Here is a 24,944-nt window from a genome sequence, read left to right on the forward strand (position 1 = left end):
GTATCTCACTAGGTATAGCTATCAAAGAATCAGCCAAGGTAGGTGACAATGCTCAACGGAGATTGGTGCGGGGAGTGGATGACCTAGATTTTTACATAGGCGACGAAGCTGTAGATAAACCCACGTATGCCACAAAGGTAATTTTAAAATGTTACTTTTCCTTCCTGTCATTACATGGTCTGAGACAAATTAAATACCCTGTTTTTAAGATGCATGACAAGCTACCCAAGACCAGTACAAATCTGGTACAGTGTCAGAAAATCCTTGGTGTACTAATTTATTTTCCACCGCTCCCTGTGATTGCATCTGGGCGGTGAGGTTGGTGTGGCCAGCAATGACGGGCTATTTTCTTCAGAAGAAATAGAATATCTGTAGGGCTGGCCACCTCAGACTTTTTCTCTTGTATCTCAAGGCTGATTACAAATGATCATTTTAGAGTTATAGCTGCATCAGTGCTGCCAAAATATGTAACAAGGTAATATAGTGTGAAAAAGGTTATAGACCAATCCTACAATGGGCGTTGTTAAGTGAATGTTCATTTGGTAGTACAGAACTTGAGTATTGCTGAAAAAAGAGACATGCTGTCAAAGCTTTTCATCTTGCACTCATCAGGACAGAGATTGTTATGATACGGCAGGTGGTAATTACTAGGCTGACCAAATCCCAAAGGGAAACTTAGCCAAGTTATTATAACAATTTGCAATTTGTATTTTTATTATGGGAAGGTATATACATTAAAGTCATAAGTAAAGAGTCCACTACGACTTTTGGAGATTTTAAATATTAAATTAAAACATTTATTAAGAAAAGAAAACTTAAACACACAAGATTACGGTTACATAGTTAAATTTATTTCCCAACATTTCCCAAAAGATTTCTACTTAGCTAGACTCCCAATAAACACCCTTTACCAGGCAACAGTCCAAATAGATTCTTAAGCGATAAAACATCCAGTAATGTTACCACAAGGTACCCACTGTTGCTATAAGGGAGGGATTTCACAGCTTCTTCCTCCCTCTCACTCGCCAATGGAATTCCAGGGCTTTTAACAAAACAGTGCTTTCTGGAACAAGCAAACGTTTCTCTGGGATGGCTTGAAACTGATACTTCACAGCACACTCTTCAGGATCTCATGTGGCCACTCCAAAAAATCTTTCAATCTTTCCTTCAATATATTTTCTCCCCTTTTATTCTTTTAATCCATTGTTTTAAATTTTCTTTGAAACTCAAAGGGCTGAATTTTCCCCCTGTTGGGGGGGGAAGTTAATGGGTGGGCGCGCGCGGGTGCGCTTCCAATTGGCGCCCCCGATTGGAGGTGCAGCACCATTTTAGGTGGGCTGGACAATTAAGGCCCGCCTAGCGTGATGTCTGCAGGGAAGCACTATGTGCTCCCTGTGTGGGCGGGGAGGAATGCCTAAAATCGAGAGTGTGCTTTTTCGCGCATGCGCACGAAAGAATGCACTCATCTCCCTGAGGCTAGGTGCTGCCTCAGGGAGATCGCCTCTACTTTCAAAAATATTAAAAATAGAAAAAAAAATTTCCCTTACATGTCCCCTCATGTGACAATGTCACATGAGTTGGGACATGTTCATAATTTCCAAAAAAGCTTTATTAAAATTTTTAAAACCCTACACGAAACCTCATCTCGCCTGTTTCATGTTTTTTCTACTTCCCGCCGGGGCCTTGAGGTTGGATGGGCAGGTCCACTAATTACTTTAATTGATCTGTCAATGGCCTCAGTTGGCCATTGACAGGTCGGCGGGCGCGCAGCTGACTTTGCTGCGTCCCTGCCTTCCTGAAAATTTAAATGGGGCGCAGTGACATCGGGAGTTCTGCCCGACGTCACCGTGTGTCATTTTACGCGTTGGCGAGTGGGCCCCACCCCCGCTCGCCGACGGTAAATTCCAGCCCAAAGTCTTCCAAATATAAGATCTTTCATGTTTCCATCTTGTCTTTGCTTTTGGGCCAATAAAACATGATATCCCCACTGCTTGTTTACCTATGAAGTTCTGCAAGATGCAACCATTTTCCTTGTCATCTCCTAATTCCCCATTGAAATTCAAACAACCTCTCAACTTATCTACAAATGCAAATGTTAGCTCATCCATTTCCATTTCAAAATGCCTGCTTTTATACCTAATCCCATTTGATGACTTAAACTTGCAGTTTGATTGTCTCCACACACACACGCACGCACACACACCGCCCCCCCACAAGCCTGCTTCAGTGATCCATAATAATATTACAAAAAAAATGATATTCCCTTTACAAGATGCAAGAATATCTTTACAATTAGTATTATTGCATATCAGCCCTGATGAGTCCAAGATGAAAAGCTTTGACAGCATGTCTTTTTTTTCAGCAATATGTAAGTGAATATGTTCTAATGAAACAAAATGCACTTTTGCCTGCGTCCCTACTTCTATTTGATTGTTGCAACCTACTGACTCTCCTAATGTTTTTGCCTTGCTGACTTGCCTTTCCCACAGGAGCAAAGCTGATGGGTGACGGAGGCATGTAATGTCAGGGGGAATACTCATTTTAAAGCATTATGTAGAATCTACAGCACAGAAACAGTTGGTGCTGGTGTTTATTCACCATGCAAACGTCCCATTCTATCTAACCTGATCAGCATACCCCCTGTTCCTTTCTCCCTTGTCGTTATCTAGCTTCCCCTGAAAGGCATCTCTGCTATTTGCCTTAACTACTCCATGTGATTGCGATTTCCACTTTCTTGGCAAAGCAGTTTCCCTCCATATTGGATTTATTAGTGATTATCTTATATTTAATTATCTTATTTTTATGGCACTAGTTTTGGACACTTCCCACAATTGGAAACAAACCCATTCAATTGTAACGCAAAAGCAAAATACTGCAGATGCTGGAAGTCTGAAATAAAAACAGGAAATGTTGGAATTACCAGAGGGTTGTGGATGCTTCATTGTTGGATATATTTAAGGCTGGGATAGACAGATTTTTGGCCTCCGAGAATCAAGGGAAGTGGGGAGCAGGTGGGAAAGTGGAGCTGAAGCCCGAGATCCACCATGATTGTACTGAAGACAGAGCAGGCTCGACGGGCCGTAGGGTGCACTACTGCTCGTATCTCGTGTTGTTGTGTTCTCAGCAGGTCAGGTAGCATCCGCGGAGACAAACAGAGTTAACGTTTCAGGTTGATTACCTCATCAAGGATCATTGACCTGAAATGTTAACTCTTTTTCTCTCCACTTGCTGAGTATTTCTAGCATTTTCTGTTTGCATTCAATTTTAAAGCTCTCTATCAGGTCATCCTTGAGTCTCCTCTTTTTTCCAGAGAAAAGAACCACAGTCTGTTTAGCCTTTCCTAATGGTTTTCCTCAGTCCTGGTATCATTCTAGTAAATTATTTCTTTGTACCCTCTTGATTGTCTCCATATTACAAAAACGATGTAGAGAACAGAACTCTGTACACACTTCTGTGTGGTCTCGCTAAAGGTTCTGCATAAATTTCAACAAAACTTCTGTTTTAACATCTGTTTTTCAATTCTGTTCCTCTGGAAGGGATGGGCAATAATTGCTTGTCTTGTCAGTGATGCTCACACCCCATGAACAAATAATAAAAAAAAGAAATAAATCCCTGTGTTTTGTTCACATTTTTATGGCCTTATTAACCTACTTAATAATTTGATCCCTTTGCATCTGTATTATGTACCCCATTTAAACTACTTTCCAAGGAGTTTGAGTTTATAAGGACATATAAAGGAATAGTTAAAGTAAACATTGGTCCCTTAGAGGCAGAATCAGGAGAAATTATGAAGGATGAAGAAATAGCAGAAATGTTGAACAAATATCTTGTCAGTCTGCACTATAGAGGAGTGAATACCAGAAATAGTGAGGAACCAAGGGGCTCATAAAAGTGAGGACTTATTTAGTATCAGCAGAGAAAAAATATTAGAGAAACTGAAAGACTAAACAACAAATCCCCTGGACCTGATGGTCTATATCCGAGAGTTTCACAAGAGGTAGCAGAGATAGTTGATGCCCTGTGTTATGAGCACAGCCGGTGTTAATTGCTGTACAAACCAAATTGCAGAGGGAAACTTGACTTTGGAGACCGCACCTGGAGTACCCTGGGCAGTTTTGGTCACCATTTCTAAGGAAGGATAAGCTTGCACTGGGGGTTCACTAGATTGGTTCCTGGGATGAGACACTGTTGAAATTGGGCCTATACTCTATGGAATTTAGAAGAATAAGAGGTGATCTTATTGAAACGTACAAGATTCTGAAGGACCTTGACAGGGTAGACGCTGAAGGTATTTCCCCTGACTGGGGAATTAATGCATGTAGACACAGCCTCAGGATAAGAGGTCGATCATTTAGGATTGAGATGAAGAAATTTTTTTCACTCTGAGGGTTCTGAATCTTTGGAATTCTCTTCTCCAGAGAGTGATGGATCCTCCAGCTCTAAATTATTCAAGGCTGAGATCAATAGATTTTTGATCTCTCAGGGAATTGAGGGTGAAGGGTGCTACTACACTCTCCGATTCCGCAACGACCACACGAGATTCAGGCTTCTTTTAACCAGTTTATTCGAGCATATGCAAGGGAGCTGCTACCATTCCGTAAAATGGCGACCCAGCTCCCCGATCGATTAAATTCCATTATTTTTGTACTATTTTCTTAACACAATACATTTGAGTACATTTGAATACATCCAATCGGTAACCAACACACCGATTCCATACTATCTCTATCCTATTGAGTACATAAACATGTGATTTTGCTACCCAATTATTTTAACGCATGTATAACTATACTATCCAATCAGAATTAAGGCACGTATATATGATATATATAATTTTGATTCTTGCAACTCAAGACTATATATGCTTCATCAAAGCCCCCTCTTTTGTCCATTGTTCATCTTCCCATATCTAAGCTAAGACCATCTGCCCCTTCCCGATCTGTCGAAGAGCACACTTAATCTATTCTTGATGTCATGCTTTTTGTCTCCAGACTGACTCTTAAGGCTGTGCAATGTTCATCTGGCAATCTTCAACTGCTGATATGCTTAGAAGCCATGTCTGCCTGGAGATTTTAAGTATTTCCAATGAGTTCTTACTGTACTCTTCTTTCAATAAATTTAATTCCCCCTAACAGAGGGAAATGGGGAGCGAGCAGGAAAATAAATTTTAGGCAGAAGATCAGCCCATAATTTTGTTGAATGGGCCGTGTAGTCTACTCCTGCTCCTATTTCTTATATTCTTATATATGTAGCCTCCTTATCTATAGTAGTGACACTATTAAAGTATTATTACTATTAATGGTAGTGACACTATTAAAGTATTAATGGCCAATCATAATGATCCTGTCCATTTGAAGTTGCCTATGCTTTATACATATTCTACATAATTTTTTTTTTTAGAAAAAGTATTCAAGCTAGTACCTAAATACTAGCAAATCCTCATGTCTGAGGAAATCTATGTTGGTGCAATCTAAATTGCAGTGGGCCAGAGACACGCAAGCCATTGAAATGTCAGATATCCCTATCCTCCTATCAAAATGCACTAAAATTCTCTCTTGAAATTCATTTGTCATTTACATACCCATTCTGCAAGTGTACTAAAGTCACATTGTATTTTGTCGCACTCTTCCTCAGTATTAACTATACCTGTCCCCTTCCCAATTTGTTGTATAAAGATCCTTCACATGCTGCAAGTAAGGCATACACTCTCCAGACTCAGACTAAACTTTAAATCCAACACTGTGCAGAGCTCTTTACTCCCCACTCCCATGGTTGAACAAGAGGTACCAGTTTCCATGAAAAGCATCTTCCTCATTTGCCTCTAGATGTTGTGTCATGGGCCTAGGTCAATGCTGGTAATTTTAGCTCCAGCAGAAGACTTGATCCAGGTTAACTGGGAGAATGTGCTGTGCCTGGTATTCTCTCTAATTTCATTTGTAGCATCTAAGTGTCTCCCCTATTCCCTTTGGGACCCTGAAATCTGCAAGCGGAATAAATGAAGAAGGAATTCTGGAGGTTATAAATGTTTTGAATGTGATTTTAAGCACTAGGTGCTTGGAGTTAGAAGGTGCGAGTGATAGGACACTGGTAATACAAGTCTAACTCTGATCAGATGATGTGACTTTGGGAACCTTCCCTTCCCTATTTCATACCATGCAGCGATTAATTAATTAACCAGCTTTATGTTCCTGTTAAGCCATAAGGTCTAGAAATTATTTGGTGAAAGTTGCTGAAGAAAAGAATTACATAGATATAAAAGGTGACGTATCTATTTCTGACGTTGGAGTTTTGTTTCTATTTCTAGTGGCCCATTCGACATGGAATAGTTGAGGACTGGGATCTAATGGAGAGATTTATGGAGCATGTGATATTCAAGTATCTACGAGCAGAACCTGAAGATCATCACTTTTTAATGGTAGTTACACTATTAAAGTATTAATGGCCAATCATAATGATTCTGTTCATTTGAAGTTGCCTATGCTTTATACATATTCTACATAATTTAAAAAAAAGTATTCAAGCTAAATGCTAGCAAACCCTCATGTTTGGTCAAATCTATGTTGGTGCAATCTAAATTGCAGTAGGCACGCAAGCCATTGAAATGTCAGATATCCCCAATGTATTATTAACCTTATATTGGCATACACTTTTTGGCCATGATTTTCCTGCCCCAGCACAGTAGATCCTGCCGCAGCAGATGCAGCGAGCCAGCCAAAAGCGAAAAGCCCATTGGCTTTGGCGGGACTGGAAGATCCAGCCAATGGGCAGGGCCAGAAACTTTTTGCTGTATTTAGTGTACATTTTATTTGTAATATAAAAACCAGAGCTCAACATTTATAATGGAAACTGCCCATATAAATTTATCGCACTGTAATTACTACTCCAGCTGGTGGTGGAAGTTCAGTGCCTCAGTTTTACATGATCTTGTTCCTTGGCCTCCGCTGCAGAGAAACATCTGTGGTCCGAACTGCTTTTTCTAGAAAGATAAGATCAAGAATAGGCCATTCACCACTTTGAGCCTGTTCAATTGGGATCTGTCTCTCAACCCCATTTACTCGCTTAATACCCACATCTACTTAACCCTGCTCAGCATATCTTTCCGCAGATTGGATCAGCCTCTGCCGGGTTGATTTGTAATGTCCTTTTAGGACTGGTCTGCTGACAGGTGCTGCTGGATCCAGCAAATGAAGAATGGGCACCTGGAATTGTACACTAGGAGCAGTTGGCTTAAAGAAACGGAGAGAAAAAATTGGCAAAAAAAAAAATCAGGTCTTACTCACCAGAACAGTGTTCAGGAACCCTTTGTGTGCTTTAAGCTTGAACTTTTTCTCTTGGCAGGTTTGCCGAACTTTGACAAAATTTTGAAGACAGTAAAATAGCCATTTTAATTGAACTTGGGGTGGAATTTTCCCAGATTTGCACTAAGCGCGGTAGCGGGCAGGTAAAATGACGCTTTGCCTGCAGCCGCGATGGCGGGTTTACACGCTGTATCATCCTAAACCCGCCTCATTATTTATGCACTCCCAGGAAACACGCCGTTTCCATGGTGGACGGGCTGTCATTCACTCGCCTGCCATCACCCCACCGCCGCATTGCACGGTGAGCCATGTTATAAGTCCAACCGCAAGCACAGTGCTCATTGCTTCCAGCTCACCGCTGCTGCACGGAAGACACGGCCAGCAAAGGAAAAAAGACTGCAGCCCCCTGCTTCAACGATGGGTCGCTCAAATGACTGCTGGATGCCGTGGGGGCCCACCGGGATGTCTTGTATCCCCATCCTGGCCACAGGATTGGCAGCAATGAATCCAGCTTGGGAGGCAGTGGTCAGCACTAATGTCCTTCAGAAGAGGACAGCCACTCAGTGCCGCAAGAGGATGAATGATTTCCTCCATTCCGCCAGGGTAAGTCGCTCTTCTCATCACTCTCAACTCTCACACTCACAAACCCACCACACATCCACAGGGCTCTCACTTACTGCCAGTTCAAGGGACAGGCTCACTCTCTCTCACACACCGTCATTGTCCTCATCCTGTCCATGGGACCACTCACCCACACAGGCCAGGCATACTTATCATCTGGCTCGGCAGGTGTCTTGCTTACTCTTTCTCCATCTCTATCCATGCAGGACAAGCTGGCACACAACAAGAGAGAGAAGTAGCAGACCAGTGGTGGGAGGCCCAAAATCAAGGTCCTCACAGACTTTGAAAACCGAGCCACCCAGCTGTCCAGCGTAGATCTGGACAGGTCCTGTGCTGACCGTGAGGTCGGCGCTGCTCAACGAAGTGAGGATCCAGCAGTGCAACATCCATCGGACAACCATGCTGTGAGTGATGTGTCCTGTTTCACAGGCCACTGCCAGGCACTAATTGTCTCTCTTTGCTTTCGCAAACACATCTGCCAAACCGCTGACAGAGTCCATGAACCAGGGCCTCCAATCAAGCCCCGAAGAACCCTCTGGAGAGGAATCTGGAGGCACCCTCCCTGAAGTCCCGTCACGGCGCTCACTCACACCCTCCACCAGCGCAGAGGCATACACCTCGGTGGGACCTAGCTTCAGAGTAGCTCCAGGAGCACAACCTGGTGAGCACATCACCCTGTCCAATCCAGTAGGGACTCCCCAGGTCCCCGGCACTTGGAGGACTGCTGGAGGTCAGAACGTTTGTGAGTCTGAGTCAGATGACGAGGTGGACTCGGTTGTACCTCAGTTGCTGGAGCTGCAAAAGCAAGCTTGGGAGCATCAGGAAGGGGTGTCCACTGCACTCCTCATATTGCAAGGCATGATGGAGGAGTCCGGTGGTCTTCAGGCTGAGGTGTTAGTGCCGGCATGCCGATGCACCGAGGTCAACACTGGTAGGGTGGCGGCCGCCATGGAGACCTTGTTCTAGGACTTTGCTCCTGTACTGCTGCGCTGGCTCAACTCCATCGCTGATGCCATAGTTGGCATCTGTGTGTATGCGAGAGGGGTGCTGGGCAGCTCAATCTCACTCCTGCTACCCCTGCTCCTCAAGGAGTCAGCCTGGGGATCCTGTGCACCCACAGGGAAGAGGATCAACAGGTGCACACTCTGGGGCCTATCCATCCAGGTGACTCCGGGAGTGTCTGGCCCACCTGACTCCCCTCTTCCTATGCTCAGCAGCTCCAGCTCCACAGGCTGGGGAGGGTGCCACTGCCACACAACATGACCCAGAAGGGGCTGGGGCCCTCTAAGTCTCGGCCCTCCAGAGGATGCCCACCAAAGTCATCACAGGCAGGGCATCGCAGTCAGCAAGCTGCCTCCACCTCTGCTGTGGATGCCTGGGGAGCAACAAGACTGGGTTAGGAAAGCTAAGGAGAATTAGTTGCACAGCCTGGGCATGGGTGTTAATCACTTGTACATACTGTTCACTGTTGTCAAATTCCCAAGGATGTCTCCCTGCCTATGACTCCTTGTTCTGATGAGCAGTGTTCTTGTCACTCAGATGTGAAACCTTTCTGCACAAGATAAAAGGCAGGTGTCTCAGCCCAGGATCTCTTCCCTGTGCTCTGTGCAGCCTTCAGACCAAAGTGATGGTCCGGCCTCACACTCCCTGGAAACATAACTGATGCCTGCACCTCGGTGGTGCTGGTCATTGCTGCCAGAATGTAGTAGGCAGACGCCACAGAGTTCTCTCCGTGTGCTCTCAGCACCTTTAAGGAGGGACTGGCCCCCATCTCTTCAGCATCTATGACCGCTGATGCTGTGCTCCAGCTCCTGAAGGAGGACAAAGCATCAAAACTTCTAAAGTATCATAGCTGCGTCTCTATGATATGACCCCGATCACGAAGCGCAAGCGAGTTGTCCTTAGTCAGACAGGAGTCAGACATTCTCAGAGGCTATGTGAAGATTTATGGAGTGTCCTCACTGCATGTTGTCATCATCCTCCTGCAATTGAGCGACTGCATCTCCATGACAGGAGCATTCTCACGGGGTATTTGCGCTGCCATAAGCCAGACTAGAGTCAAACGTTCACAAATGCGATGTGAAGATCTATGGGGTCACCTCACTGCATGTCGTCATCATCCTCCACAAATGTAGCAGCTATGAGGGCCTCCTGAGTGCCCCTGACTCATCCAGCCAGTGCAAGGGCCTCATCTTGTCATTGTCGCTACCGAGGACTTCCTCAGTCTCATCCCTGTCGGCGGCGTCCTCATCGGAGGAGACATGCAGTTCCTCCATCTCCTCCTCAGCCAGCTCCTCTCCCCATTGCAGCGCCAGGTGTAAAGGGCACAGCAGTGACGATGATGTGTGATACCCTCTGCGGACTGTATTGTAGGGCTCCACCAGACTGGTCCAGGCATTGGAACCTCATCATCATCCCTTTGGTCGTCTCCACCAAGTTGCAATCTGCAGCTTGAGCCTCATTATACCGTCGCTCTGCTGCAGCCTGAGGCTGCCGCATGGGCATCATCAGCCACAGCCTCTGTCCCCGAGGAGCCAACCCTGTAGCTTCTGTGGGCAATGGAAGACTCCAGGGATCTGTGACTAACTGAGGATGTAGGCATCGTGCATACTCTCTGGAAACCTTGCACACACCTGGAGGATGCGTTTTTGGTGGTTGTATGCTAACTGCACATTCAGTGAATGGAATCCCTTGCAGTTGATAAAGTCCACCATTTGTAGTGACGGAGACCTGAGCGCCACATGGGTGCAGCCAATTGCACCCTGCACCTGTGGGAATCCTGAGATCCGGGAGAATCCAATGGCCCTTGCACCCTGGCTGTCACAATACCGGGCGAAATGCACAAAGTTGTGTGCCCTTGAAGGTGATGTCCGTGACCTCATGGATGCATTTGTGTGTAGTGGCTTTTGATATCCCACCGAGGTCACCTGTGGAGCCCCGAAAGGAGCCATTGGCATAGAAATTGAGTGACGCGGACCCTTTCACAGCTACTGGAAGTGGATGCCCTCCATGTCCCCTTGGCGCCCAGTCCTGCAGTAAGTGGCAGATGTGAGCAACTAGGTCCCCAGACATGCGCATTCGTCGGCAAAGCTGGTTCTTGGTCATCTGCAGGAATGACAGACAGTGTCCAGACGTGGCTCACTGTCGCTCCTGGGCAGCGTGTGCGGGAGCCCCAGCAGCCCCTTCTTCCTGAGGTTGCTGCACTTGCCTTTGTGTGGCCAGGAGCCTCAGCTGCGCTCTCCTTCGTCTTCCCTGCCCTCTGTAGGCCATCAGGCATACAGCTAGGTCACCAGGCTCCATGCTCCTGATGTGGTCCTCTTGCAGCATGAAAGAGAGACGTGGTTAGCATGTGATTACTTAGCACCTTTCCTGGCCCTGTGTGACCGCCCCTTAATGCTTCCCGGAGAGTGCTGGTCACCCCCCAGATGGACAGAGATGAGTGCACTGCATGGCTGCCCTGTCAGCCTGCGACTTGGGGGAAGAATGCTCCTAACCGGGATGCTGAGATTGCAAGGGGCTGTGAGCACTTCTAGCAGTGACTGCTACATGGCCAGTGTTGGCGAGGAGATTGTACAACATGTGTAGTCCAACTGCTCCGCGGTCCAGGGAAGTGGTCGTGGACTTGACGTCTGTGCCGGGGTGGTGGTGGGGGGTGGAGGGGGGGGGGGGGGGGGGGGGGCGGGGCGGGGGGGTAAGGTCTGGAGCGCTTGGTGGCACTTTGGTGCCTCCGTGTTGCTTGCATGGATGGGCAGTCCAGGAGCCTGACCCAAATCATATCACTGTGGCTGCAGCTGAACTGTCTCAGTTGGAGAGGAATGGTCAGTTTGTACAGGTGTCCCTGCTGTGTGGCCACTTCCCTCGCCTAAACTGTCCCCCGCGTTGATTCTTGTGCACAGGTCCCAACACTAGGGCAGCAGTTGCCCCCCCACCCCCACCGACCAATGGTCGCCTCCGTGGCTGGGCAGATCGCGCCATATTGTCTACATCCGCTGCCGGCGGGCATGAAAAATTCTGCCCTTGATTTCTGGAAGTGCTGGTAGAAATCTATTTAACTTCAGGTCTTGACGCATGCTTTTATTTGAACACAGGATGTAATCTTCCCATTAAATAACATAATTGGTGTGAAACGTCTTGTCAGTTTTGAAATTGGTTTTGGGGCAAATGCATAGAGGCGAAGGATGATGTGAACTGATAATTATAATCCTTTGTCACTTCCTGCCTTTCTGGGTAATGTGGGAATTGACTGTGTATGGGCTGGGGAATGTAAAAGCGTGGGAGGTCACAGAGTTGGCCTATTGGTGTAGTATGGGAGAGATGAAGAATTAAAGAAAAATAAAAAGAAAATATTCGAACTAATGGAAAAATATAAACGTACAAGATGATGATAATGTGGGTTGTATGATATGTACTCATCTCTGTTCCACGTGTTAATCATGGACTGATTTTGTTTGCTTTTAAGTTGTATTTTGGCATGAATGAGCATTTGTAAATCCGATTTCTCTTTTTATACAACAGAATGTAAAACAGAAAAAAATGTGCACCAGAAAAAAATCTCTGGACCTTTGTTTTGGGAAAGAAAAGGGTGTACACATATTGGTACGCCTTGTATTTTGGACAGATTGGTGATAAATATACATAAATCCTTTTTTCAGTTGTTACTGTTGGAACTGTCAAGAACCTGTAGTTTCTATTGTTGAAACTTAATTATCAGAAAACAGCTACCTCATTCTGTATCAGGCCTTCGTAATATTTGTCAATCATGCAAAGAGAGCAGGAAGTGCTTAACTTAAAAGATGTTTCAGGAAAGCCCTCTTTTTATTCCCTGCACCAAATTGGCTTTTCTTGTCCAGGTGCTAACAAATTAAACTCAACTCTTGTAAAGTGCAAGAGTTCTTATCACCGTACACTTACAGAAATAAAGTTCAAGAATGTTCTGTACTCCCTGCTTAACCCAAGTATTCATTGTTTTAGAATAATAAGAGATTCAAAAACCAGAACCACATTGGTTGTAACATTGAAACTTGCCCTTTAAAACAATTAGTTGTCAATTAGAAAATGGTGAAAAACAAAGTCTGAGGATGCTGTAAGTCTAAAATAAAACTGCTTGACTTACACATCAGGTCAGTACGTATCTTTAGAGAAAAGGTGGTTCTGAGGCAAGAGTTGAACCTCAAACATTGCACTGAACATTGTCCTTAGCAGATGATTACAAATCTCTTTTATACCTTCAGCATTTCCTGCTTTGCAGAACGATGCTGTGAGTGAGGCAGGTAATGGAACCCAGCAGACAATAGGGGAGGAGCCTCAGGCTTTGCAATTTTCAAACAGGTTTGAGGTGCTCACAACCTGTGCGGATGAAAGCGAAGTCTGCAAGGTGGATGAGCTGGCTGGCCATGACATGTGGTACAGGAAGCCATTCAAGCGGGGGGAGCAAAAAGGAATGTAGTGGAAGTAGGGGATAGTATAGTGAGGGGGATTGACGCTGTTCTCTGCAGAAAGGAACGAGAGTCCAGACAACTATGTTGCCTGCCTGGTACCAGGGTTCTGGTCATCTGCTTGGGGCTGGAGAGGCATTTGCAGTGGGAAGGGGAGGATCCAGTTGTCATGGTCCATGTAGGTACCAATGACTTTGGTAGAACTAGGAAAGAGGTTCTGTAAAGTCAGTATGAAGAGCTAGGTACCAAATTAAGAAGCAGAACCTCGAAGGTAATAATCTCTGGATCATTACCTGAGCCACGTGCAAATTGGCACAGGGCAAATTAGATTAGAGAGATGACAGTGTGGCTCAAAGACTGGTGTGGGAGAAGTGGCTTCCAGTTTGTGAGGCACTGGCATCAGTACTGGGGAAAGTAGGGGCTATACCGTTGGGACGGTTTACACCTGAACCATGCTGGGGATGAGTGTCCTTGCAAATTGCATAACTAGGGAAGTAGAGAGGGCTTAAAACTAAACAAGAGGGGTGAGGGATCAAGCTTGGGTAGAGGTAGCAATTCAAGGTGCAGAGTCAAGATAGGATAGCAAAATAGTAATATGAGAAATGGGGGCCAGAGAATGGCAGGAAGGGACAGAGAGGAAAAACCTAAGAATAAGTCAAGACTAGACATTACAAAGGTAACAAAAAGACAAAACTGAAGGCTCTCTATCTGAATGCACCTGGCATTCATAACAAAGTAAATGAATTGATTGCCCACATTGAAGTAAATAAATATGATCTGATAGCTATTACAGAGACGTGGCTGCAAGATGACAAAGATTGGGTCCTTAATATTGAAGGATACATGACACCAAGAAGAATAAGAAGCTAGGTAAAGGTGGAGGTGTAGCACTGTTAATCAAAGAGGGCATTGGTGCGGTAGTTAGAGATGACCTTGGTTCAGGAGATCAGGATGTAGAATCGGTTTGGGTGGAGATGAGGAATAGTAGGGGAAAAAAGTCATTAGTGGGAGTGGTCTACAGGCCCCCTAACAGTGTAAGACAAAGTATTCAAGAGAAAACATTGTGTGCTTGTGATAAAGGGACGGCAATAATCATGGGTAATTTTAATCCACACATAAACTGGAAAAATGAGATTGGCAGCAGTAGCCTGGATGAGGAGTTCTTAGAATGCTTTCGAGTGAGTTTCTTAGAGCAGCATGTTCTGGAACCAACCAGAGAGCAGGTTATCTTAGATTTGGTATTGTGTAACATGACAGGATTAATTAATGACCTCAGAGTAAAGGCACCCCTAGGTAGCACCCCTTTCTCCAGTTTGAAAGGGAGAAGAGCGGCTCTAAGACTAGTATTTTAAGCTTAAATACGGGCAACTATGTGGGGATGAAAGCTGAAGTGAACTGGAGGCTAGGCTAGAGGATAGATCAATAGAGAAACAGTGGCAGACATTTAAGGGGATATTTCAGAGTATTCATAATAAGTACATTCCTACTATAAAGAAAAATTCTAAGGGGAGGACCCACCATCCATGGTTACCTAGAGATGTTAAGGAAAGCATCAAAGTTAAGGAAAAAGCATACAACTCCACAAAGATGAGTGGCAGGACAGATGATTAGACAGAATATAAAGACCGGCAGAGAATGATTAAAAGGTTAATCAGGAGAAAGGAATTAGTATGAAAATGAGAGGAAGCTAGCGAGAAATGTAATAACGGATAGCAAGAGTTTCTACGGGTATTTAAAAAGGAAAAGAGTAAGTAAAGTGAGTGTTAGTCCTCTCGAGAGTGACAGTGGGGAGTTAATAGTAGATAATAAGGAAATGGCAGAAGAAGTGAACAAATATTTTGAGTCTGTCTTCACTATAGAGGATACAAAAAACATTCCAGTAATAGCTGCAAAACAGGAGGTGGAAAGGAGAAAGGAACTTAGCGGAATTGAAATCACTAGGGAAATGGTTCTGAGTAAATTGATGGAGCTGCGGGCTGGCAAATCTCTGGGTCCCGATGAACTACATCCTCGGGTCTTATGAGGATGTCGATGCGCTGGTGTTAATTTTCCAAATTCGTTAGATTCTGGAAAGGTTCAGATTAGAAAGTAGCAAATATAACTCCTCTATTCAAGAAGGGAGGGAGGCAGAAAACAGGAAACTATAGACCAATTAGCTTGACATTGTCATGGGAAGTTATTAGAATCGATCATTAAGCAGGGTATACCTGGGCGCTTAAAAGAGCTCAAGGCAATTGGGAAGAGTCAGCATGGTTTTGTGAAAGGAAAATCATGTTTAACCAATTTATTGGAGTTTTTTTGAAGGAGTAATAAGCACAGTGAATAAAGGGAAGCCTGTTGACGTACTGTACTTGGATTTCCAAAAGGCATTTGATAAGGTGCCACTTCAAAGATTATTACTGAAAATTAAAGCACATGGTGTAGTGGGTAACATATTAGCATGGATAGAAGATTGGCTGGCTGGCAGAAAGCAGAGAGTATACATAAATGGGTCTTTTTCTGATTGGCAGGATGTGACGGTGGCATCCCACAGGGGTCTGTACTGGGGCCTCAACTTTTTACGATTTACATTAATGACTTAGATGAGGGGAGTGAAGACATGGAAGCTAAATTTGCAGATGACACAAAGATAGGTAGGAAAGTATGTTGTGAAGAGGATACAAGGAGGTTGCAGATGGATATAGATAGGTTGAGTGAGTGGACAAAGATCTGGCAAATGAAGTTTAATGTGGGAAAATGTGAAGTTGTTCTCTTTGTCAGGAAGAACAAAAAAACAGAGTATTACTTAAATGGAGAATGGCTGCATAATTCTGAGGTGCAGAGGGATTTAGATGTTCTAGTACATGAGTCACAAAAGGTTAGTATTCAGGTACAGCAAGTAATTAAGAAGGCTACTGGAAAGCTATCCTTTACCATGAGAGGGATTGAACATAAAATGAAGCATGTTATTCTTCAGTTATACAGGGCATTGGTGAGACTGCACCTCAAATACTGTGTGCAGTTTTGGTCTCTTTATTTAAGGAAGGATGTAAATGCATTGGAGACGGTTCAAATGAGGTTTACTAGATTGATACCTGGAATGAGTGGGTTGTCTTATGAGGAAAGGTTGGATAGACTGGGCTTGTTTCCACTGGAGTTTAGAAGAGTGAGGGATGATTTGATTGAAGTATATAAGATCCTGAATGGTCTTGACAAGATGGACGTCGAAAGGATATTTCCTCTTGTGGGTGGGTCCAGAACTAGGGGGCACTGTTTTAAAATTAGGGGTCGCCCTTTTAGGACAGAGATGAGGAAATGAGGGTTGTGCGACTTGGGAACCCTGTGCTTCAGAAGGTGGTGGAGGTGGAGTCATTGAATATTTTTAAGGCAGAGGTAGATAGATTCTTGTTAGGCAAGGGAATCAAAGGTTATCGGGGTTAGATGGGAATGTGGAAGTCGAAACACAAGAAGATCAGCCATGGTCTTATTGAATGGCTGAGCAGGCTTGAGGAGTCGATAGGTCTACTCCTGTTCCTATTTCTTATGTTCATATGTAATCCCATTGATGACAAATATGATTTTTCTTTTTAAGTGATGTAATCAAAGATAAAGGCCTAGGTCCATTCAGAGGTTAAAGAGGAAATATTCGATAAATGTGGGGTGAGTGATTTAATTTGCACCTAACTTGCAGCCCTACAACTCTCTTTGATCTCTACGCTCCACTAATTCTTGCCTCTTGTATGTCACCGATTTTCTTCATTGGCAGACCTGCCTTCAGCAGTCTGGAATTTCCTTGCTAAACCTCTCATTTTTTTTTTATCAAACGCCTTTTGAAAATCCCTGTACCCCACAACAACTGCATTATCCTCATAAACCCTCTCTGTTACCTCATCAAAAAAAAATCGATCAAATTAGGCTTTCCTTAATTAATCCATCCTTGCCCAAGTCATTGTTAGTTTTGCCTCAGATTATTGTTTCTAAAAGCTTTCCCACCACCGACGTTAAACTGACTGCCCTGTAGTTGTTGGACTTATCCTTACACCCATTTTTAAGGATGTAATTTTCTAGTCGCCTGCAACCATTTCTGTATCTAAGGAGGATTGGAGAGCCTCTGCAATTTCCACCCTTACTTCCTTCAGCATCCTAGGATGCATCTGACCTGGCCCTGGTAACTTACCAATGTTAAGTACAGCAAGCCCTTTCAGTGTCTCAACTACATGCTCTTTCACCACAACTATGGCAGCATCATCTTCCTTGGTCTTTTGGCCATCGGTCATAATGCCTCTTAATGAAGCTCAGCATTAAATTTTGTTTGCACTCCTGTGAAGCATCTTGGGACATTTTACTACATTAAAGATACTATATAAATGCATCTTGTTATTTAAATCCTTAAGTTTTTAGGAGAAGGCAAGATAGAAGAAAGTATGAAGGTTCAGGTTTGAAGCTTTGGGAAAGAATCAGTTGGCCTTTGATTCAACACAGTGAAGATGTAAGCAGAGACAGGAGTGTGGGAAAGGGTCTGCATGGTGTTTAGAAGGAACAAAAGGAAAATGCAAAGGAATCTTTTGGTACTTTGGCTCATTTTTCATGTTCATAAGTGCAAGAGATGTACTGGAAGAGCCTTCCCAAACATGGGAGAAATGTTGGAATCTAGGGACTAATAGAAGTAAATTGTAGAAAAGAAATGTTTGGCACAAGAAAGAAAGAAAGAGGCTGTTGAAGGCAACTTTAGCTGTGAAAGAAATGTGGAACTTCTATCTGAAGTCAGAGGAGATATTGAGGCTAAAAATATTAATGGATAAAGGACTACTTAAAGGGATAGAGATGGTAGATTCAGGGAAGATGTTTCCCCTGGTTGGGGAGTTTAGAGCAAGGGGACACAATTTCAAAATAAGGGGGAAGTCCCTTAGGACCAGGATGAGGAGAATTTTTTTTACTGAGGGTTGAGAGTGTTTGGAATTCTCTAACCCAGAGGGATGTGGATGCTCAGTCATTGAGTATGTTTAAAGCAGAGATAGACAGATTTCTAAATACCAAATACATGAAGGGTTATGGGGATAGCGTGGGGGAAAAGTCATTGAAGCGATGGAATGGCATACCGCTGCTCCTATGTTCCTAAACGTGGAGTCATCAAAGGAGGAAGAAGTAGCTCTTAAGGACTTTGGAGAGGCAACATATTTCAACTTTGAAGGGATGAAAGCAACAAAATTTTCTTCCATTTAAAGCATTTAGTCTCGTGTATAACATTAATACACTCTTCTGTTGCAGACAGAACCACCTCTCAACACACCAGAGAATCGAGAGTACCTTGCAGAAATCATGTTCGAGTCCTTTAATGTCCCAGGTCTTTACATTGCAGTCCAGGTAAGGAGCTTGCAAATAGCAGAAGTTACTTGGCATTTGAGAGAGATGCAATGGAAGAGTGTGCTTCTGTAAAAATATGGGCTCCAGTCTAGACTTTCCCCACCCAGCCAATCTTGACAGTGCCACTGGCGGAGGAGAGAATTGGAAGGTAATCCTTGTTTGCATTTCTCGCATCTCTCGATGTTTGGAAACAGCTTGCTTGCCAGTCCTTAAAGGGGTCTGTATGTGTGTGTATTTTTTTTACTTGTCAGTGTCTTGCGAACATTTTTTGGTCTGTTTTGCCTAAGCAATCAAGTAATGGAAAGAAATTAAAATCAAGAGGTACGTTGTATTCTGACAAGCCCTTGCACTATTCAGTCAAATCTGTTGTGTGACAGTTTTTTTTTCTCCAACAGTCGTTACAGGTCAGAAGTTAAGGTTAATAAATTTTGGCAGGCTAAACTGAGTGCACGATTGGAGTAAACTTGGAGTGCAAAATTTCACAACATCAACTCGTCTTCTTCAAATTTAGGGTTAGCACACTCGTTCATCAATGCCACTGAAGCATGCCTACAGACATTCATTGTGAGATAGTGCAGGTTTATTAATTGGCAAACTGTACAAATTGTTATTGTTGTGTGCCAGATCAATTTCTGAGTAAGAGAGGGGACTATTTTCATATACCTCTACAATTTGTCAGCATTCTGCTGAAATGGGTGTATTGGACAAGGTAAAGAAGGAACCACTTGGATTGTAGCTGAAAAATCCTATTTCTCTACGCACTTACCCATAAGCACCACTGCCCCCGCCACCACCCCCCCCCCCTCTCTTGTGCAGGACTTGCCTTACTTCTGACACTTGGGTATTCTATTTTGAAGGATGATAACTATACCCCATATTTACTAAAATAGAAGTAAATTCTTTGAAATGACTTTTGAAGCGTGGAAGAGAGTTATGACTTCAAGGATATCACAGCGGAAAATTTTTAATTTCTTTGTTTAAAATAGAAACTAAAGTGAGGAACATGGAAACTGGATTGGTTCAACTTGAGCTCAACAGAATTCTTTCACAAGATTGTGTACCAAAGATTATCCTTGAGCCTAGGTTAGTTTGAGTTTTGAAGTTGGGACTTTAAGGACTACAGTAGATGTGACCTAGCCGCTGTTTGTTGGTTGAGTGACTTTTGCCTTTACCTGAGATTCCTTATTTTTTCTGCTTCATCTGCGTGTTTGGAATGAAGAGAGCAGAATGCAGAAATGTTCCTTTACCCAATTTAGTGATTCCATCTGTAACCATGGAAACGGAAATGCAGTACTTTGGTGCAGTGACACACAAAATATACTCCCACATCTTTCTAATTTAATAGATCTTCCTTGCAACATCTCTGTTAGAGAATACTCTTACAATGGTTTTTTTTAATTTAAATTTTCAGATAGAGCTTTGAATTGGCACTTGCCAATGTCTTAAAGAGTTCACAAGGTTTTAAAAATTCAGTCTTATGCTTACCCAGAGAGTGGTTAGATGCTATCACATGATGTATTTGAGGCAAATAGCTTAGATGCATTCAAGAGGAAGCAAAATGCGCAGGTGGGGTGGGGGTGGGGGAGAATGGAATAGAAAAATATGCTGATGGGGATAGAGGAAGAGGAGAGGGAGGATGCGTGTTTGGAATGTTACAATCACGTCAGAATCAACACACAAAAGAACAGTGATCACCAAATAATGGCAATGAAAGATTGATAAACAAGATTTCACCTTATTTTGTATTTTAATTTAATGATCAAATCAGTATCAATATGAATTATACATTACACAGTGGAATCAACAAAGTTACCACTCGGGGAATAGTCTGGTGATATCAGCTGGCATTGTGGATTCACTATTGAAGAGTTGTGAAAAATGTTCTTTCCAGGGTTAACAAATGGTATTGTCATCCTTCAGAAGAGAAACACCATCCTGCGAGTGAAAAGGATTTTGTCCATTTGACCTTCATCTATAGATGGCCCTGGTGGCTTCAAAAAATCTTTGCATGTCATGATGGTCAGCAGATTGTTGAATCTCTCGGGCTTTATCTTTCCACCACATGTTCTTTTATCTTCTGGCTTTGTCTTTGGGCATCAGCCTTGAGCTGTTGGAATGTCGTCTTCATGACTTTCGACCTTGGGTTGTTCTGCAGGACAATTTGTTTTGTTCTAGGAGATCACATATTTCAGCACCATTTTCATCGAGCCAGTCCTGGTGACGACGATGCTTGAACCCAATGGTCTGGGCACTGGAGCCTAGTACAGCTGACTTTTATTTGGCCCCACTGTGGTAGAATCCATAGGTGAGCCACCATCGATGGAAGAGCTGCAACAAGCTGTAGCCCTGATGGTATTCCAGATGTAGTCTTCAAAGCTGGTGGGCTTTTGCTCACATCAACACTTTATGAACTCCCCCTATGGATTTGGGAGAAAAAAGATCATCTTCTTGCCCCTGCCCTCCACCCCACCCCCCCCCCCCCCCCGCCAACCTGACTTCAGGGATGCAACAATTATAACTATCTTCAAGAAGGAGATACAGGGTTCTTGTGGGTCATGGAAAACCTGAAAAAGTCATGGAATTTTATAAAGACGTTGGGCAGAATTTCAATCTTTACCGATATTTTCCTGATGTCCATTTCCCCCTCCCCTTAATGATTTGCTTAGCTTTGCATGCCCATAATCCAGTACAAATTTTGCTCTCCTCCTGCCCTATCCCGCCGATTGTCACCCCTGATTTGGTTGCTTTGGAGACAGTCAGAACAACAGCAGTCATTGGACCAGCAGTATCCTAGATTCTCCAGTGCCTCCTTTCTTGTCTTGTGTGAGGAGAGGTGTGTTTCTTGGTGTCAGTTGCAGAATTTTGCTGTTGTGGAAGTGGAGGACTCAGTGGGTGCTTTCTTCAGAGCTGGAGTGCAGTAAATGAGGTAAGGCAGAGCAGGAACAAGCACCTGGTAAAGGAGACAATGTCTACAATCATCATGCTGCATGCCTATAGTCAAGACCCATTCGCTCTGATCTTTTGCATGAGGCCAACTGAAAACTACTTCAACATAGAAAAGTCATGGAATTTTATTTTACTAAAGGAGTAGGAACCCTGGACTTAAATCATGCTGTGAAAACAATTGAGATATTTCCCTCTTCTCCATAGCAGGGAAAATCCTGACACACATTCTCCCGAATCGTCTACTTCCTGTGTCTGAGGAAATCCTCCCAGAGATAGTGTGGCTTTAGACCTTCCAGAGGAACTTCTGACATGGCCTTTGTTGCAAGGAAAATCCAAGAAAAATATCAAGAACAACACCACTGCATTCATTGACCTGACCAAAGCATTTGACTCAATAAATCATGAGGCTCTGTGGATTGTACTCCAAAGGTTAGGATGTCCAAGAAACTTCATCACAATCCTGCAATTGCTTCATGATGATATGACTGCAACTGTCTTGATTGGGAGATCTGAAACAGATACCTTCAAAATTCAGACACTTCCCATATGTTGGCAGCCACCTCACTCAAAAAGCCACCATTGATGAGGAGATCCAACACCTGATCAGCTGTGCCAGCACGGCTTTCTACAAACTACAGCAGGCAGTGTTTGACAACAAAGACCTCTGCAAGTCAGCAAAAGTCTTAAGTGTACAGAGCAGTTGTCATCACCATATTCCTGTACTGCAGTGAGACCCGGACTGTGTATCAGCGACACAGAGGAGCACTACAGAAATTCCATCAGCACTGCATCCTCCAGATTATATGGGTGGACTACTGATCAAATGCGAGTGTCCTCCTTGAAGCGAGCTCCAGAAACGTTCGGGCAAAACTCTTGCAAAATCAACTTCTATGGACACTGCGTCCAGACAGCCGAAAAGTGTCTCCCCTGCTAGACCGTGTTTCTCAACTCTCAAATGGCCAATGTTCCAGGGGAGGACAAAGAATGACACTCTGAAATTTTCCTTGAAGAGCAGCAGCATTGATATTAATGGCTGGGAGGAGCTTGCTACCAGTCGTTCAGAATGGCGACAATTTTTCCATCAAGCTGCGTCACGCTTTGAGTCACAATGTCTTAATGATGAGGCAGAACGCGGCAAAGAAGGAAACAAAAGGATTCGAACCCTGTACTCTGGATCCCACTACCTGGTGGGTCCCCCTTGTTCTCACTTATCACCCCACCAGCCTCCGCATTCAAAGGATCATCCTCCGCCATTTCCGCCAACTCCAGCATGATGCCACCACCAAACACATTCTGCATTCCGCATGGATCGTTCCCTCTGGGACACCCTGGTCCACTCCTCCATCACCCCCTACACCTCTCCTCACTGTCCAAGGGCCCAAACACTCCTTTCAAGTGAAGCAGCATTTCACTTACACTTCCCTCAATTTAGTCTACCGCATTCGTTGCTCCCAATGCGGTTTCTCTACATTGGAGAGACCAAACGCAGACTGGATGACTGCTTTGCAGAACACCTTCGGTCTGTCCGCAACCATTACCCAGACCTCCCTGTCGCTTGCCATTTCAACACTCCACCCTGCTCTCATGCCCACATGTCCGTCCTTGGCTTGCTGCATTGTTCCAGTGAAGCTCAACGCAAACTGGAGGAACAGCACCTCATCTTCCGACCAGGCACTTTACAGCCTTCCGGACTGAATATTGAGTTCAACAGTTTTAGATCATGAACTCTCTCCTCCATCCCCACCCCCTTTCCGATTCCACCCCTCCTTTTTTTTCCAATAATTTATATAGATTTTTCTTTTCCCACCTACTTCCATTATTTTTAAATGTATTTCCATCCATTGTTTTATCTCTACCTTTTAGCCTTTTTTGATTCCTTCACCCCACCCCACCCCCACTAGGGCTATCTGTATCTTGCTTGTCCTGCTTTCTACCCTTAATTAGCACATTCCTTAGATAATATCACCACCTTCAACACCTCTTTGTCCTTTTGTCTGTGACATCTTTTGGTTATCTCCACCTATCACTGGCTCTACTTGTCCCACCCCCTCCTTAAACCAGCTTATATTTCACCTCTCTTCTATTTTTACTTAATTCTGTTGAAGGGTCATTTGGACTCGAAACGTTAACTGTGCTCCTCTCCGCAGATGCTGCCAGACCTTCTGAGTTTTTCTAGGTATTTTTGTTTTTGTTTTGGATTTCCAGCATCCGCAGTTTTTTGCTTTAACCTGGTGGGACATCCTGCCTCATGTACCCAAAGATCTGAGTTGAGAATCAGCCTGTTCAGTCACATGGAGACCCATGGTAGAAGTTCGTGACCCTGAGTAGATGCCATCCTCAAATCAAGGGACAGATGACAATGATAAGAGTTAAATTTTGCTTTATTCCAAAGCTGCCTGCTAGTCATCTGTGGGAATGTTCCATTGCAATTATGTTGTATGTGATCTCACATGTAAGCTAAGTTCAATATGTCCAAAGGACATGCAAGGAGATGAAACTCTGACTGTCCAAAACTCCAAAGGCACAAACTATTGAGTGCCGCTACAGCTATTCCCCAGGCAAATTTCATCCAAAAGAAAATAGAGTTTGGTTCCCACGTAAAACATGTTTCCCAATCCAACAGTATTAACAGCCACAGGCGAACGTCAACGTACACACCAAAAAGCAGGCATCCCAAACAAACTGACAGATGTTCCAATGCCTATGGCTTTTCTTCAAATATAACTGATGAAGAAGAAAGTCTCCACTGTAGCCTGTGGGTACTGTCAGGATACTGACTGAGTCGTGAGGGCCAATCTCCTCTTTGTCTTTTTCCTTAATGCAATAAATGTTACAATTTAAAAATAAAGTACTAGATGTTCCAGGTGTAACAGTTCCTCATCCATCCGATACAAGGCATCAAGAGTAAGGTAGAAGGCTGTCTATTTATAACCAGAATATGTCCATTCTAATCTCTGTTATCCCTATTGAATCCTATTTAATATTTAGTAGAGACCATTGCTGGAAATAGAGAGCCCATACTAAATGTCAGAATACTTTGTGTGTTATTGCTTTATCAATGACCCATCTTGTGCATTGCTCCCAAACTATTTAATGTTGATCACTGAAATTGTAAAATGTTTTGCTTGAAAATGGGTCTGTTATGAATTGGTTAAAGATACTGAGGAAAAACTAATTACTGTCAGCTGAAGATTTGCTAAAGATGTTCAAGGAATATTTTCTTGACAGATATTTAAATGAAAAGTTTTGAAATAGCCCAGTGACATTTTCCAGCCTAAAATTGCAACATCCATTACTTAAA

General features: G+C 43.7%; 1 protein-coding gene across 2 annotated transcripts in view; it reads left to right on the forward strand.

Annotated features, from left to right (window-relative positions):
• The window catches only part of actr3b (actin related protein 3B), a 92,588-nt gene that overhangs the window by 22,539 nt on the left and 45,105 nt on the right, over nt 1-24,944 (forward strand). For both annotated transcript variants that reach the window (XM_078537040.1, XM_078537043.1), the window contains exons 3-5: nt 13-137; nt 6,305-6,415; nt 18,602-18,697. In XM_078537040.1, coding sequence (XP_078393166.1) covers nt 13-137; nt 6,305-6,415; nt 18,602-18,697 — 332 coding nt within the window. The remainder of the gene's footprint in view (nt 1-12; nt 138-6,304; nt 6,416-18,601; nt 18,698-24,944) is intronic.

The sequence above is a fragment of the Cetorhinus maximus genome, chromosome 3 (assembly GCF_964194155.1).
Source record: "Cetorhinus maximus chromosome 3, sCetMax3.hap1.1, whole genome shotgun sequence".
NCBI lineage: Eukaryota > Metazoa > Chordata > Chondrichthyes > Lamniformes > Cetorhinidae > Cetorhinus > Cetorhinus maximus.